The sequence below is a fragment of the Phyllobates terribilis genome, unplaced genomic scaffold (genome assembly GCF_046119375.1).
Source record: "Phyllobates terribilis strain yellow unplaced genomic scaffold, ASM4611937v1 Scaffold_3__8_contigs__length_932513732, whole genome shotgun sequence".
Taxonomy (NCBI): domain Eukaryota; kingdom Metazoa; phylum Chordata; class Amphibia; order Anura; family Dendrobatidae; genus Phyllobates; species Phyllobates terribilis.
The window spans coordinates 142,126,266-142,144,141 of record NW_027362763.1 but is presented as its reverse complement, the minus strand read 5'-3'; the positions used below and the strand labels follow the sequence as shown (position 1 = coordinate 142,144,141).

At 45.2% G+C, this 17,876-nt stretch overlaps 1 protein-coding gene across 4 annotated transcripts in view; it reads left to right on the top strand.

The window, feature by feature from the left end:
* ASAP2 (ArfGAP with SH3 domain, ankyrin repeat and PH domain 2) overlaps positions 1–17,876 on the top strand; it is a 238,801-nt gene that overhangs the window by 77,777 nt on the left and 143,148 nt on the right. For all 4 annotated transcript variants that reach the window (XM_073674184.1, XM_073674180.1, XM_073674182.1 and 1 more), the window contains one exon: positions 16,066–16,140. In XM_073674184.1, the coding sequence (XP_073530285.1) occupies positions 16,075–16,140 (66 nt within the window). In that variant the 5' untranslated portion in view covers positions 16,066–16,074. The remainder of the gene's footprint in view (positions 1–16,065; positions 16,141–17,876) is intronic.

Genomic DNA, 17,876 nt, shown 5'->3' with positions numbered 1-17,876 from the left:
CTGCCTGTTCCTGTATTCCCCGGTGTGGGTCAACAGCCGTGTCCGGAGTCTGACCTGGAGTAGACCCTGGTCCCACTGCTCGGTTCCTCCCTGGTGCACTGGCGTCGTATGCCGTCGTGCGACCTTGGTCGGATCGAGCAGATACTTGGTTACGCCCCTCCAGGCACTCTCCGGTTCATAGCACAGTGGAAACACTAAACACGCACATGCCAGTCAGTCCGGGCGTGTGCATTACAGCATGCTCAGGCCATGGTTCCCGTTGAGCCCCACGGCCTTCGCTCTCTGAGACGTTTTTCAACGAATACGTGCATCTATAAGAAATTTATTTATTTATTTTTTTGCTACCAGCTGAGTTCCAGGCAAATTACGCACCCATCCAGATGGATCTATCAGCACTCGTTCCTGCGGATCTGCCACGGTACTATGGGGATCCAAGACTGAGTCGTGCATTTGTGGAGCAATGCATGCTACACTTCAAGTTCTACCCTCCTTTATTTTCCCACCGATCGGGTTAAGGTGGGATTCATGATGTCTTACCTAGCGGGTGATGCCTTTGAAATGGATCACCCCCCTATGGGACGCACAGGATCCTATCGTCCTGGACCTGCAGGCCTTCCTGGTGGCCTTTCTAATGGTCTTTGATGACCCTAACCCAGAAGCCCCTGCTGAAGCTTCACTTCCCAATATCCCAGAGCAGCCCCGATGGGTAATGTGTGTGGGTAGCGCACTAGTCCTCCTGCCCGAAGAGACTACTGCCCACCCAGTATCCACACAGGATGACTACGCTCTCCGGAATACTTCTTCCAACCTCAAGAGGCAGTCCAGACGTGCTAGGCGTAGAGGCAAGCCGTCACGCCAGGGTCTGTCCTCCCAAAGACCTCCTGACCCCAACCTTGAAGTCCCTGCTGAAGCTTCACTTCCCAGTATCCCGGAGCAGCCCCGACGGGTAATGTGCGTGGGTAGCGCACCAGTTCTCCTGCCCGAAGAGACTGCTGCCCACCCAGAATCCACACAGGAGGACTTCCTGCACCCGGTACCTGATACCTCGCTCGCTTCGTCCGGTGAGTCCGACCTAGTTTACTCGGAAGCAGAGGTTACCCCCGAGTCTCTACACCCCTCCGACCAGGCGGAGGACCTCCAGTTGCCTCCTGAACCCTTCCGGGTGCTACCTGGTAGCGAATGGACAGAGACTTTCCTATACTCTGTACCTGATACCTCGCCCGCTTCGTCCAGTGAGTCTGACCTAGTGTACTCTGAAGCAGAGGTTACCCCTGAGTCTCTGCACCCCTCCAACCCGGCGGAGGACTTCCAGTTGTCTCCTGAACCCTCTGGGGTGCTACCTGATAATGAGTGGAGAGAGACTTCCTTGTGTGCTATTCCTGGTACTCCACCCTTTTCGTCTGGTGCTGAGGATGGCTGGATAGGAGGTAGCATCCTAGCTACCCAGATGAGACCAGTTTTGTCTCTTCCTGTGGACAGTAGAAGTAATCTCCTTGAAGAGAAGGATTGGCCCTCAAATTCCCTGCGGAAGATTCTGGCAGGCCTGAAGAAGAGGGGGCGTAAGGGGGGGGGGGGTACTGTAACATACCTGGCGGCGTCCTTGCATAGTGGTCCATCTCCCACTGTGCAGGAGCGCGCATTTGATCTCCAGTCCAGACTGCCACTTTGGCTTCTTTTCATGTTGTCTGCTTTGCTTTGCTCTTGCTGTTTAGGGCGACGCCCGCCGAACTTCCTGATTCTTGTAGCTGCTGCAGACACACCCCTAATGCGTCCACAGCCTATTGCTGTCTGTCACCTGGTATTTAAACCAGCTGCTTCTTGGAATCCATGCCTGAGCATCTTGTTCTGTCAGTTGGCTTCTGGTCGCTGACATGCCAGGTCCTGTCTATGTTTCCTGCCTTACGGTATCAGTTCCCGTGTCTGAACTGTGTCCTGTCTGTGCACTCTAGCCAGCTGTCTCTCTGCCTTCCTGGAGGCTGTATTTCCAGGCCTGTCTGAACACGCTCCTAGCCTGTTCGTCTCGCCCTCTGGGGGCCGCATACCCAGACTCGCTCCTGTATTTGTTGTAATACTGTTCCTGTCTGAACTATCTCCTAGCTTCCTACCTGTTTTATCTTTATGTCCGTTTGTTTCCTTTTTCTGCAGTGTCTGAACCAGCACTTGGCTTTACCTAGGCTCGTTCTTGCATTTTGTTGCAGTAACTGTTCTTGTCTGAACTGTCTCCTAGTTTCTTATCTGTTTTGTCTTTATGTCCGTTTGCTCCCTTTTTCTGCAGTGTCTGAACCAGCACTTGGCTTTACCTAGGCTCGTTCTTGCATTTTGTTGCAGTAACTGTTCTTGTCTGAACTGTCTCCTAGCTTCTTACCTGTTTTGTCTTTATGTCCGTTTGTTCTCTTTTTCTGTAGAGTCTGAACCTGCACCTAACTTCTACTCATTGTCATTGTACTTCCGTTTGTGAGTTGGAGTCCTTTCGCTACTTCTTTGCATGTACCTTGTGTGTATCTGGTTCTGCCTTTCTTTTCCAGTCTGTTCCGTGTGAACAGAGCCCTGTCCCCTTTGCTTTGTCTTTGTTTACTGCTTCGGCGATTTATCTCTGTCCAGTCTTACTTACCGCTTCGGCAGTTCCTGCCTGCTCAGCCTTGTCCACCGCGTCTGCGGTTTCGCTCTGCTCAGCCTTGTCCACCGCGTCTGCGGTTTCGCTCTGCTCAGCCTTGTCCACCGCGTCTGCGGTTTCGCTCTGCTCAGCCTTGTCCACCGCGTCTGCGGTTTCGCTCTGCTCAGCCTTGTCCACCGCGTCTGCGGTTTCGCTCTGCTCAGCCTTGTCCACCGCGTCTGCGGTTTCGCTCTGCTCAGCCTTGTCCACCGCGTCTGCGGTTTCGCTCTGCTCAGCCTTGTCCACCGCGTCTGCGGTTTCGCTCTGCTCAGCCTTGTCCACCGCGTCTGCGGTTTCGCTCTGCTCAGCCTTGTCCACCGCGTCTGCGGTTTCGCTCTGCTCAGCCTTGTCCACCGCGTCTGCGGTTTCGCTCTGCTCTGCCCTGTCCACCGCGTCTGCGGTTTCGCTCTGCTCAGCCTTGTCTACCGCGTCTGCTGTTTTGCTCTGCTCGGCCTTGTCCACCGCGTCTGCGGTTTCGCTTTGCTCTGCTTGATTACCGCATCTGCGGCTCTGAACCCGTCTCCCAGTCTGTACTGGACCCTACCCAGCCTGCACTCTAGCCTGCCTGTTCCTGTATTCCCCGGTGTGGGTCAACAGCCTTGTCCGGAGTCTGACCTGGAGTAGACCCTGGTCCCTCTACTCGGTTCCTCCCTGGTGCACTGGCGTCGTATGCCGTCGTGCACTCTCCGGTTCATGGCACAGTGGAACCACTAAACACGCACACGCCAGTCAGCCCGGGCGTGTGCATTACAGTGGGTCCCTACTTCTACCTCATAGGAGGCTCTCAGGCGATAGCATTCCTGGTCACGGGGGGGGGGGGGTGTCGGGAGAGATGACTGTCATCCAAATGACTACCTAATTTGTGTGGGGACCTTAACCCTATAATTTAAGAGCCTCCACAAGTCCACCTCCTTAGACTGTCAACCAACGGCTCACTTCTCACAGTGAATTTTGCATGCGGTTCACTTGCCATGGGCTTCAGTGCAGGTCTTATGCAACTGTGACTCATGTGGCTGAAAAAATCGTAGCATTAAAATAGTTGGGCATGATTTGGGATGGAGATGGGGGTGGGGTAAAGTCTCTGCCAGGTTCCTTTTTAAGCGTTGCACTTTTAGGTTGTGTCTAGAACAAGCCAGGATTATATTCATGCCTTGCTGTAACGTTGAGATCAAGGACAGACACAAACCACTGCGGAAGTCGACTTGCTGTTTTGGTTTCACCCGCGGACTCTATGAGAAAACAGCTGTTCAGAGACGTTCCTCTGCTGTTCAGGGTATTCAGCCCACATCACTATTGGTGGTGCAGGAAAGGCCAGTGGCTTCTTTCTGAGATTGCCAATTATCAGTCATTTTGTGGTTGCGGGAAGCATCTCTCCAAATCCCTTTGAAAGCTGCACATGAGAAATGAGATCATCTAAAGACTTCAGTTTTGAAATCCTTTCTGCTTGGTTAAACATCTGTGCAGATCTCTGGTAAACAAGGCCATATGTCTGCAGAAAGCCGGCGAGCCAGAGCCCCCGTAATGTGGTGAACCTCCGAGATCTTGTACAGCCGGACCGCTGGGGAATGAAGTGTCAAGATTTAATTAATCCAACGGCCTCATCCGTGTAGATCCAGCAGAAGCATACAATTTATGTAAAAAAACAAGACAAATGGTGCAGAGCATACATGACACCAGACCCACCACCCCTATGCGGGGCCATTATACTGCATGGAGGGCTGTGTGGGGCCCATTATACTGTATACCGGTTGTCCCGCAACTTTGTCCAAGTTTTTCATTTTGGCCCTCTGTGTATTTGAGTTTGACATCCCTGGGTTAGAGAGTATCATCATTCTCATTCATTCTCTCCAGATCTGTGCTTCTTATCATTGAACTAACTGGAGTTAAGCTCAATGATTGTCAAGACCTGATCCGCCACCGCGTCTGTACTCCAAGTCAGCTGCAGCGGAGTCCTGCAAACTTCCTACTACTTGCCGGCATCCTGGGAGCCTCTTCTAATATTGATGTCCTATGACATCATGACGAAGTTATGATACCGCTGTGGTCGACTAATCAGAAGAACAGCCAAGATGCCGGCAAGTAATAGGAAGTTTGCAGGGCTCTGCTGCGGCTGCCTTGGAGTACAGACGTGGTGCCAGATCCAGGGTCTTGCCCAGGGTTAACAACCTAATTTTTTTTTCTGAACAGCTGATCAAAAAATCATGGATAGACAATATTGTGTATGGACATATTTGAAAACCATAATAAATCATTATGATTATATGTGATCCATGTCTACAGCCCATAATTCTGATAAGAAGACATCAGCTGCATTCACTGTAAACTCTGGTATTATGGTATTAACATCTGGACAAAACTGAGCTCGATGGCTGAATAAATAGCAATAGTAAATTTGTGATACTCAGAAATACTCTTAGGCTTTGTGCCAACGATGCGTTTTTTTAAGTGTTTCCGCAGCGGCAAAAACGTTGCAGAAACGCTTAAACGCTTGGTAGAAGGCCTGCCATATTCCCCAATGATAATCCTCATCTGCCGTGCACATGCTGTGGAAATTTCCGCTGCAGATTATCATTGCGGAAAAATCCGCAGGACTACCAATTATTTTGCGGAAGCGCGGCGTTTTCGCCGCCATTGACTTGCATTGGAACGCATGCATTCTGCTTCACTGGATCTGTACATGTGGAAACCATGCGTTTCAATGTGCGGATGGTACCCAGGTGTGGAGGAGAGGAGACTCTCCTCTGGACTCGGGTACCATAGAACCTGTAAAAAAAAGAATAAAATAAGTATTATACTTACCTTCTGATGGCACCCAGTGCGCTCGTCTTCACTTGCCGGCAGCTCGCGGTGGACTGAAGGACCTGCGCTGACAACATAGTCATGTGACTGCAGGTCCTTCAGTGTACCGCGAGCTGCCGGCAAGCCAGGACAGAGCGAAGCAAGACTCCGGGGGCCAACGGAAGGTAAGTATAGATTTATTTTTTTTATTTTTTACCTTTCTTTAAGGTCACACTGTTATGCACACGCCCGGGCTAAGCGGCGTGTGCGTGGGATTGGTAGTGATTCCACTGGACCGTGCCGGAGAGTGAATGCCTGGAGGGGCGTGACTAAGTATTCACCCGATCCGACCAGGGTCGCACGACGGCATACGACGCCAGTGCACCAAGGAGGAACCGAGCAGAGGGACCAGGTGCTACTCCAGGACAGACCCCGGACACGGCTGTTGACCCACACAGGGGAATACAGGAACAGGCTGGTAGGCTGGCACACAGACTGGAGGGTATAGGCAGGCACGACTGGTATGCAGGCAGGCGGGTATGCAGGCAGGGGGGTAAAGGCAAGCACAGCTAGAGTGCAGACAGGGAGGCACTAGCAGGTAGGAACACAGGCGGGATAGGACCCAGTACACACCGGGACTCAGGAACAATACAGGCAGAGGGTTACAGGCAAGCACAGCTAGAGTGCCGACAAGGCTGAGCAGAGAGGACAGGGCTCTGTTCACACGGAACAGACAGGAAGGGAAAGACAGAGCCAGATACTCACACAGTACTTGCAGAGACAACAAGCAGGAGTTAGGTACGAGTTCAGACTCTGCAGAAAAAGGAAGGGAACGGACATAGAGGCAAAACAGGTAAAGGACAGGAGAGAGTTCAGACTGGAACTGAGTGTACGGAGGAGACCGACACTGCAGAGGGATACAGGAGCGGGTCTGGGAATACGGCCCCCAGAGAGGCGGAACGAACAGGCAAGGAGCGTGTTCAGACAGGACAGACCAGACACAGGAGCGGGTCTAGGAAATCGGCCACTAGAAGGCGGAACGAACAGGCAAGGAGCGTGTTCAGACAGGACAGACCAGACACAGGAGCGGGTCTAGGAAATCGGCCACTAAAAGGCGAGAGGAACAGGCTAGGAGCGTGTTCAGACAGGTCAGACAAGATACAGTAACGGGTCTAGGTAATCGGCCCCTAGAAGGCAGGAGGAACAGGCTAGGAGCGTGTTCAGACAGGACAGACAAGAGAACACAGAAAGGACTCAGTTCAGACAGGCCTGGAAATACAGCCTCCAGGAAAGGCAGACAAGGAAACAAAGAACGGGACCTGGCACCTTCAGAGTGCAAGCACACACTGAAGGAAACACTATGCTCAGGCAGGGATAGAAGGGAGCTGCTGAGCTATATACCAAGTGACAGACAGCAATAGGCTGAGGACGCACAAGGGGTGTGACCCACAGCAGGTACAAAAGGCAGGAAGTGATCGGGCGCCGCCCTTAAGCAGCAGAAACAGACACAAACAGACAGCATGGAGGGAAGCCAGAGAGACATTCTGGACAGGAGATCAAGTGCGCCCTCTTGCACAGTGGGAGATGGACCACCATGCAAGGACGCCGCCAGGTATGTTACACACACTATATAAATCCATGTCGGTTGCATGGATTTATATAGTGTGGCCAAGTTGTCAAGCACTTTTTCAAGTGATGCTAAAATCGCTTGGAAAGCGCTTGTCAACCCGCAAGCGGAAATGCATGTGAATAACGCTTCACATCCGCATGTCCCTGGCAGGAAAAACACATGTACAATCCGCATGCGTTTTTTCTGCCAGGGAGATGCAGAAACGCTCAGGAAAAAATCCGGAGCATTTCTGCATCGTGGGCACATAGCCTTATAAGTATCGATTCCCACCATTCAGTATGTACAAAGCAAGGGGGTATAAGAAAAATATATAAAAAATAACCTTTATTTATATTTAAAATGTAAATTGCAATGAAAGTAAAACGATGTCTCCTGGTTGAAGTGCCCCCGACAGCAGACCCCTAAAGTTAAGGGTGGGCCATTTATATGGATACACCTAAATAAAATGGGAATGGTTGGTGATATCAACTTCCTGTTTGTGGCACATTAGTATATGGGAAGGGGAAAACTTTTCCAGATGTGTGGTTACCATGGCGGCCATTTTGGATTCAACTTTATTTTTTTCAATGGGAAGAGGGTCATGTGACACATCAAACTTATTGAGAATTTCATAAGAAAAACAATAGTGTGCTTGTTTTTAACGTAACTTTATTCTTTTATGAGTTATTTACAAGTTTATGACCACTTATAAAATGTGCTCAAAGTGCTGCCCATTGTGTTGGATTGTCAATGCAACCCTCTTCTCCCACTCTTGACACACTGATAGCAACACCGCAGAAGAAATGCTAGCACAGGCTTCCAGTATCCGTTGTTTCAGATGCTGCGCATCTTGTATCTTCACAGCATAGACAATTGCCTTCAGATGACCCCAAAGATAAAAGTCTAAGGGGGTCAGATCGGGAGACCTTGGTGGCCATTCAACTGGCCCACGATGACCAATCCACTTTCCAGGAAACTGTTCATGTAGGAATGCTCGGACCTGACACCCATAATGTGGTGGTGCACCATCTTGTTGGAAAAATTCAGGGAGCGTGACCATCTTCAGTGCATAAAGAGGGCAGCACATCATCATGTAGAAAATTCAGATATCCTGTGGCATTGAGGTTTCCATGGATGAAGAATGACCCCACTATCTTTGTACCCCATATACCACACCATACCATCAATTTCTTGTATTCCAACAGTCTTGGAGGGATGTATCCACTGTGGGTTAGTGTCAGACCAATAGCGGTGGTTTTGTTTGTTAACTTCACCATTCACAAAAAAAGTTTGCCTCATCACTGAACATAATGTTCTGTGTAAACTGAGGGTCCTGTTCCAATTTTTGTTTTGCCCATTCTGCAAATTCAGTGCGCCGATCTGGGTCATCCTCGTTGAGATGCTGCAGCAGCTGGATTTTGTAAGGGTGCGATTTGTGAGTAGCTAATATCCGCCAAAGGGATGTTCGACTTATGTCACTATCCAGTGACATGCGGCGAGTTCTACACTGTGGGCTCTTGCTGAATGAAGCTAGGACAGCCACTGATGTTTCTTCATTAGTGACAGTTTTCTTGCGTCCACATTTTGGCAAATCCAACACTGAACCTGTTTCACGAAATTTGGCAGGTAGTTTGCTAACTGTAGCATGGGAGATGGGTGGTCTCGTAGGGTGTCTTGCATTGAAATCTGCTGCAATGACCCGGGTACTGCGTTCACCAGACATCTACACAATTTCTATCTTCTCCTCACCTCTGCAACATGCCAATGGCTGTAAACAAAGAGAAACTTGTAAATAACTCATGAAAGAATAAAGTTACGTTAAAACCAAGCACACCGTTGTTTTTCTTATGAAATTCTTATTAAGTTTGATGTGTCACATGACCATCTTCCCATTGAAAAAAATAAAGTTGGATCCAAAATGGCCGCTATGGTCCCCACCCATCTGGAAAAGTTTTCCCCCTCCCATATACTAATGTGCCACAAACAGGAAGTTGATATCGCCAACCATTCCCATTTAATTTAGGTGTATCCATATAAATGGCCCACCCTGTATAATAGTGTGTAGACTGCAATTAACACCTATGAAATCATGCCGTCTCGGTTCCCAAGGTGTGTAGGGAACAATTGGAGGTACTAAAAGCACCAGGTAGGTATACAGTGTGTGACAATAGATCATAGTAACCCACAGTGGTCAGATCAGATCTCAAATAAATACCACGATTAGTCCACACTTAAAACATATATAACCAACTGAATAGGAAGAGAAGGAAGTTGGCAGTGGCGAAACATTTTCTATTAACCCATTCAATATAAGGTGCAATATATGCCCAATTTTTCCATCTCTGTGTGTGGCTCCACCATTAATCCCCAGCAACAAGCCCGATGTCTCGGGGGGCATACTTGATTTAGATCTTTCTTTCTCTCCCCACATCCAATCACTCGCCCGCTCATGTCATCTACACCTCAAAAACAGTTCTAGAATTCGACCTTTTCTTACCTTTGACTCTGAAATAGCTTTTACTGTCGCTCTGATTCATTATCGTGTGGACTACTGCAACTCTCTATTAATCGGTCTCCCTCTTACTAAACGTTCCCCTCTCCAATCTATGCCAACTGCTACACCGATGCCTCCACACTGTGCCAGTCGTTGCACTGGTTACCCATCCGCTACAGAGTTCAATATAAACTCATCACCTTCACCCACAAAGCTCTCCATGCTTCAGCACCCCTCTACATCTCCTCCCTCATCTGTTTACCACCCTACCCGTGCCTCCCATTCGGTTAATGACCTAAGATTAACATCCTCATTCCGACCCTCCTGCTCCCTTTTTCAAAACTTCTTACGTGCTGCGCCAATTTTTTGGAACGCACTACTTGGGACTCTTCGATGAATCCCTAATACCTACAGTTTTAAGCGTGCCCTAAAAATGCATTTCTTTAGACTTTGGGTATGGGGAGGACACAGTTGTCTTATTCTGTAGCTCATGGACCTGAGATGGACCAGCCACTCTAGCCAGATAGCTTTGTCTCATGGTTTATTGTATACAGTGAATAACACATGAAATACTCAACCTATTGCACTTGCACAGTACCCTGCTGAGTAGTTCCCATTGTTCTGTCCTTTGGTTACTTTCTTTCGAGGGGATATGCAGAACACATCTTATCTTTTCAGCCTTGTGATTTATCTTTTTTCCCTACTAATGACCTAATGGTCCCCCTTTTTTTCTATGAGCGCTGCTTTGATTAATTCATCTTATTGCTATTTATGGGATTATACTGTGTTTCCAACCCCTTTTTTTGGAGGTTTATTTCCCTGTCTATTTTATTATGTTTTTACTTTTCAATATAAATAAAATGTATATTTTTATTATTTGTCAGAATCTCTTCTTATTTGGCGGTCATATGTGGCTGTAGATTTGTTGTCTTGCATTTCGTTAGACTGGCCTATCGTCTCACCTCACTTATCTAACTATCCCTGTTTTTATTCCCATACAAAATTTCCTTCCAAATCCGGACCCTCGTATCATCTGTTCACACCCCCCCATGTACTTTAATAGCCTTCTGTGTCTGTACTTGCTCACGTACGGGTTGTTGACTGGTTCATTTAGCATTATGTGATTACCCTATTTATTACATTGTTGGTTGGACCTTACAATACAAGCAGTTGTTACCATCCACCTTTCGTGTCTCCCCCATTTCCTCATAGATTGTAAGCTTGCGAGCAGGGTCCTCTCTCCTGGTATCTGTTGATTTATGGGATTATTGTTATTCTGTAATGTCTCTTACTGTCTGTACAAGTCCGCTCTAAAATGTAAAGTGCTGCAGAATATGTTGGCGCTCTAGAAATAAAGAAATATTATTATTATTATTTATATAAGATGAGTGATCTCACCCATTTAGCCCAGGTTACTCGATCCTTTCATCGGGGGTGTAGTCCCTGGCCTATTGGATCTACCAAAGAGTTATGTGTGATGGAAGTCTACATGGGAATTCCCTCTTTGGACATTTCTGGAACATCCAAATGATATGCCATAGATTCTAGATTATTGGAAATAATAATAAAATCTAAAAATATATCCTGCGTTTTTTTTTATTAAATAGAAATTCTTTATATTCGATCTCTCTGGGTACAGTCCTTCCTTCTACCATCTATCCGCACATTAGGGTCCGGTTCTGTGGACACTTTATTAACGTTGTGTAATGTTGCATATCTCACTTTAGGTGGCTGTTTGCATTGACGGCACCAGTCGTGCACCGCTCGGAGTCATTTATCAGTAAAGCTGTTGCTTTTTCATGTAAATGTAACTTTCATTCTACTGTAGATGTAGAGAGAAAGTCATTTGGCTTTTATTGCTTCCTTGGAGCAGATAAACTCCTGCGGAGGTTACAAGCGACAGGCGCTCTCTCAAAATATTCTCATTTTCTGCTAACATTTTTTTTTGTCAAAGTCGCAGAATGTAGAATTCAATGGGGAGTGTAATAAATGGGACAATTTACATCTTGTGCTTGTAATGTAACATGCTGTTTCCATTATGGACTGTCTATCAGAAATTAATCATAAAGTTTTGCAATATGGATTAGATTAGATTAGTAGAGGTCTGACTCCCATCACTGTCTCCAAATAGGAGGACTCACTGAGCACTGCTTTCCACTTGCATAAAAGGTGTATTTATTAAGTTAGGGCAGTAGTCCTATTGCCCGGCGCTCATATACATAGTCACAGAGGAAGAAAGCGAACACACTGGGAATGTATTGTTTGTATTTCCTGGATTATTACCGTAAATTTCCAATTCATTGAGTTTTATTATGTAATCTGGCACGTTCAGCGTGTTAACACTGGAAAGTCCCATAACTCACATATGTAATGAGAGGCATTCAGCCAATGGTTTTGTGCTAGACTTGTCCAGTAATCTATCAGTAGTATTAATGGGTTGTCACTGTATTTTTATTATTTTTATATAGCAATATAGCATGGATTGATAAAAAAATAATAAAGGCATTATTTTTTTACTCGCTTATGTAGCGCCATTAATTCCACAGCATTTTACAAATATTTTAATCACTTTTCCCATTCAGGCTCCCCATTCCCCAGCATATCCAGTTCAAACTGCTAACAATGACCTACAAAGCCATCCCTAACATTTCTCCTCCATACATCTCCGAACTAATCTCCCGATATCTTCCCTCACGTAATCTCCGTTCCTCCCAAGACCTCGTTCTCTCCTCCACACTTTTTTTTTGTTCCTCACCCAATCGCTTCCATGACTTCTCCTGAAAATCCCCCATCCTCTGGAAATCTGTGCCCCAGCACATCCAATTATCTGCCCCATTTGGATCCTTCAGACAGAACCTGATAACCCATCTCTTCAAGAAAGCTTACAGCCTGCAATGACCGAGCTGGCGCCTCACCATCGCCGGAGCTGGCGCCTCACCATCGCCGGAGCTGGCGCCTCACCATCGCCGGAGCTGCCGCAACCCCCTGACCTACTGTCTCCTTCCCCACCATCTGTAGATGGTGGGGAAGGTCCGAGTTAGTCCTCTCCCATCTGTACCATTCTATCATTGTTAGTTTGCTTCCTGTAAGTGATATCTGTATTCTGTATGTAACCCCTTCTCATGTACAGCACCATGGAATCAATGGAGCTATAGAAATAAATAAATAAATAATGATAATATATATATAGATCACATATCACCATTTTACAGCGTTTGATTAGATTGTAACCTAAGCGAGGTTTTTATCTTTCTATTTTTCTAAGGGTATGTTCACACTGAGTTTCTCTTAAGGAGTTTTTGTAGCAGAAGCTTTCCAAATCTTTCTCAAAATTTCCGCTCCAAAAACTTGACAAAAAGTGTAGACGTACCCAAAGGCTCAGACATCTAGAAATCGAATGATTCGTACTACACACTCCTATTCTTAATATTGAATTTCATAGGAGATCTCCCCAGTGTGATTAAAAATTCAGTAGCCTGAGAGGCTTTACATCCGAGCTCAGACACAGAGGCACGAGTATCACTGGGCAGCAATTCTGCCTATAGGCAACCGTCGCCTTCAGCTATGCTGCAGGTCTGATATATTTTTGGGTAGTCCGCTCCGAGTTGGTGTATGGACAATATTGGGGCATGGAGCGCTTCTTTATTTTCAGGTTTAGCTCCTCTTCCATCCTGTTATGTATCCAAAGGATAGGTGATAATTTATTAACCGGTGGAGGTCCGACCACACCGATCGGCAAAACGAGGCACTTTTATCCTGATAGAATGGAGCCTCAGTGCGCATTTGCAGCCACCACTCCAGTCATTCTCTATGGGGTTTCTGAGCTCTGCGCTGGGCTTTTTAAAGCAGCCCATTAAAGAATAGATAGAGCATTCAACCTGCTGGTCCATTTTGTAAAGGAGATAATTATACCTGTTGGGGATAAAAAGTCCCCGTCTTGCAGATCGATGCAGGACCCCCGTAGTCAGACTCACCAATCGGTATGTTATCACCTATTCTGTTGACTTTGGACTAGATTCCTGAGAATCGCCTCCTACTTCCCGATATCCATGGCATTTCTTTTGATAAGCCGGTTTGGCTCAATGCCACATGTTCGTCATGCCGCAATAATAACATTGCACCAGGTAGGCTAATCAACAGCTGCAGATGCTGGGACATAAAAGGCGGTCCATCAGCAACAGATTTCTGGCATGGCTTGATGTCCTGGGTCCTGCAAATCGATTAGCATCAACTATATTACCCTCTTCATCTCCCAGCATTTTAATTTAGGCACATAAGAGGCTGTCCACTGGGCATGTGTGGAACAAACATTGTGTTTGATCTGCACATGCTCAGTCTGAGCATGATCAATTTTGGGAACCCTTGATGGTATTGTATGATTGTTGCCGAGCTTATCGATACCACTAATTCCACTCTGGCCACTGGCTGGGCTATTCCAAAACTTTTATCTTCTCCTGAATTCATTCTTTTCTTTATTTGGAGGTATGCTTTTGGTCATTACTGAAAGGTGAAATTAATCTTCATCTTGAGCTTTTTAGCACGAGCATGAAGGTTTTGTTGGAAAATTGACTGATATTTGGAATTGTCCATAATTTTCTCCACCTTGACTAAAGCCACAGTTCCAGCCGCGTAATGCTGCCTCCACCATGCCTCACTGTGGGTATGGTGGGTGATCTTTTTGGTGATGCGCAGTTTTTACTTTGTGTCTAGCATACCATTTGGAATTATATCGAAAAAGGTCAACCTTGATCTCATCAGCTCATCACATGTAGGTTTTGGCTTAACATAGCCAGGCTTTGTGCTACACTATCTCACAGGCCAGAGATCTGAAGAATACTGGACATTGTTGTCACATATAGTACACAACAGTACTTGCCAGAAATTCCTGCGTCTTTTAATATTGCTGTAGGCACTCGTGGAAGTATCCCGGACCAATTTTCTTGTTTTTTCAGCAATTTTTGAGAGAAATCCAGCTCTAGGTAATGTCAGTGTTGTGACAAAGTTAAGCCACTTCTTTATGACAGTGTTCAGTGTTTCATGGTTTATCTTATGCCTTTGAAATATTTTTTATATTCTTCTCCTGACTAATCATTTTCAGCAATGAGATCCCTTTGCTATGTTATAAGCTGTTTACGGACCATGGCTTTTAGTGTAAAATGCAATAATAAAAATGGCAGGAAAATCTTCCTAGAACACTGTTCACATTTATGCATCCACATTATTTTATTTTTTTTATCTGTATTTTCCGTCTAAAATGATTTAATTTTATTTTTCAATGGATTATGAGTGACATTAAAAGTGGAAAAAGTACTGAAATTCATATTCTTGTTGTAAAAAAAATATTTTTTTATGGCAAAAACCTGGCCGTCTATAAAGGGTGTGTAGACTTTATATCCACTGTGTGTAGAAGAATCGCTGTTTTATTTTTTGCATGATATATGAAGGTAACTTGCGTGTGAAAAATAAATTTTTTCAATTGTAATTGATTACAGATGTTTGTATGTAATCATGGCAGTTTTTTCAGGAGGGAGCTCATATTGATAAATTCCTTCATATAGGTTATTTGCTTTATAATTCACACTATATACTGTATAAGTTATGAAATTTACTTTTTACATAGATTTAGAGAACCTGCCACAAACATGTAATTTTTCACCTGGTCAAAAAATGTTGCTGTTCTGAATCCGGCGCTGTTTTTCTTTTTGTTCCTGCGCCTCTCCGTTTCTTGATTATGTTGCTCACCATGGACAAAGGAACTTCAAAATCTCCGGAGATGGACTTATAACCTTGAGATTGTGATATTTTTCAACAATTTTTGTTCTCGAGTCCTCAGACAGTTCTCGAGTCCTCTTTCTGTTCTCCATGCTTAGTGTGGCCTACACAGACACACAATGCAAACATTGAGTCATTGCCCACACCTGTTACTTGCCACAGGCGAGTTTGAACGAGCATCACATGCTTGAAACAAAGTTGTTTACCCACAATTTTGAAAAGGTGCCAACAATTTTGTCTGTTGCATTTTTGAGTTTTTGTGTGAAATTCTGTTCAATTTGCCTTTTTTTTTCCCCTGTTTTTTTTTTTTTGTGTTCCAATACACACACAAGAAATAAACATGTATAACAAAACATGTGTAATTGCAATAATTTTATGGGAGAAATACTTGATTTTCTGGAACCATTTCAAGGATGCCAACACTTTTGGCCATGACACTATATTTATATTTATGGCAAATCATAGGTCCTCTTTTAAAAAGAAGAAATTAATTCTATATTGTCTCGATCTCTTCCTTTTATGACCTCTTTAAATATTTATTATAAAAAAAATAATAGGATAGTGTCTAAACCCTTGCAATCGCTGCTGATCTGGTGCCAAGCGCTCATTCAGACAACAGCTATTTGTTCTGACTTCCCCAATACACGTTCACAATGAGATGAGACTGTATGAGGTCGGGTCAATAGATGGACATATGATGCATCATCATTGGGATAATATGAATAACATTCACAGTTCTGTCTCATTTTTCTTTTGTAGGTTCAGAATATGAACAACATTATTACATTCCCTCTTGATAGTTTACTGAAAGGAGATTTGAAAGGAGTTAAAGGGGTAAGTCCAATTTTCTTCTTTATGTGTGTGTGTGTGTGTGTGTGTATGTGTATATATATATATATATATATATGTATGTATGTATGTGTGTATATGTATGTATGTGTGTGTGTATATATATATACAGTGCCTACAAGTAGTATTCAACCCCCTGCAGATTTAGCTGGTTGACACATGCAGAATTAACTTGGCATTGTGACATTTGTACTGTAGATCAGCCTGGAAGTGGGAAATGCACTGCAGCTAATTTTGGTTTTGTTTTGTTTTTTTTGTTTTTTTTAAAACGTTAAAAGTAAATTCAGAGTGTCATTTATTATTCAACCCCTCAAACCACAAGAATTCTGTTTGGTCCCCCTAAAGTATTAAGAAGTAGTTCAGGCACCAAGAATAATGAGCTTCACATGTGTGGATTAAAGATCTCTTTTGCCAGCCTTTTCTGACTATTTAAGACCCTCTCCAAACTTGTGAACAGCACTCAGACATGGTCAACATGGGAAAGACAAAGGAGCATTCCAAGGCCATCAGAGACAAGATCGTGGAGGGTCACAAGGCTGGCAAGGGGTACAAAACCCTTTCCAAGGAGTTGGGCCTACCTGTCTCCACTGTTGGGAGCATCATCCGTAAGTGGAAGGCTTATGGAACTACTGTTAGCCTTCCACGGCCAGGACAGCCTTTGAAAGTGTCCTCCCGTGCCGAGGCCAGGCTTGTCCGAAGAGTCAAGGCTAACCCAAGGACAACAAGGAAGGAGCTCCGGGAAGATCTCATGGCAGTGGGGACATTGGTTTCAGTCAATACCATAAGTAACGTACTCCACTGCAATGGTCTCCGTTCCAGACGAGCCCGTAAGGTACCTTTACTTTCAAAGCGTCATGTCAAGGCTCGTCTACAGTTTGCTCATGATCACTTGGAGGACTCTGAGACAGACTGGTTCAAGGTTCTATGGTCTGATGAGACCAAGATCGAGATCTTTGGTGCCAACCACACACGTGACGTTTGGAGACTGGATGGCACTGCATATGACCCCAAGAATACCATCCCTACAGTCAAGCATGGTGGTGGCAGCATCATGCTGTGGGGCTGTTACTCTGCCAAGGGGCCTGGCCATCTGGTCCGCATCCATGGGAAGATGGATAGCACGGCCTACCTGGAGATTTTGGCCAAGAACCTCCGCTCCTCCATCAAGGATCTTAAGATGGGTCGTAATTTCATCTTCCAACAAGACAACGACCCAAAGCACACAACCAAGAAAACCAAGACCTGGTTCAAGAGGGAAAAAGTCAAGGTGTTGGAGTGGCCTAGTCAGTCTCCTGACCTTAACCCAATTGAAAACTTGTGGAAGGAGCTCACGAATAAAGTCCACATGAGACACCCAAAGAACCTAGATAACTTGGAGAAGATCTGCATGGAGGAGTGGGCCAAGATAACTCCACAGACCTGTGCCGGCCTGATCAGGTCTTATAAAAGACGATTATTAGCTGTAATTGCAAACAAGGGTTATTCCACAAAATATTAAACATAGGGGTTGTATAATAATTGACCCACACTTTTATGTTTAAAATTTAATAAAATTCAACTGAGCAACATAACTTTTTGGTTTGTAAGATTTATGCTTCTGTTCATAAAACCTACTCTCGTTTGCAGTTTGAAGGCTCTAACTTATTTGCATCTTATCAAACCAGCTAAATCTGCAGGGGGTTGAATACTACTTGTAGGCACTATATATATATACATATATA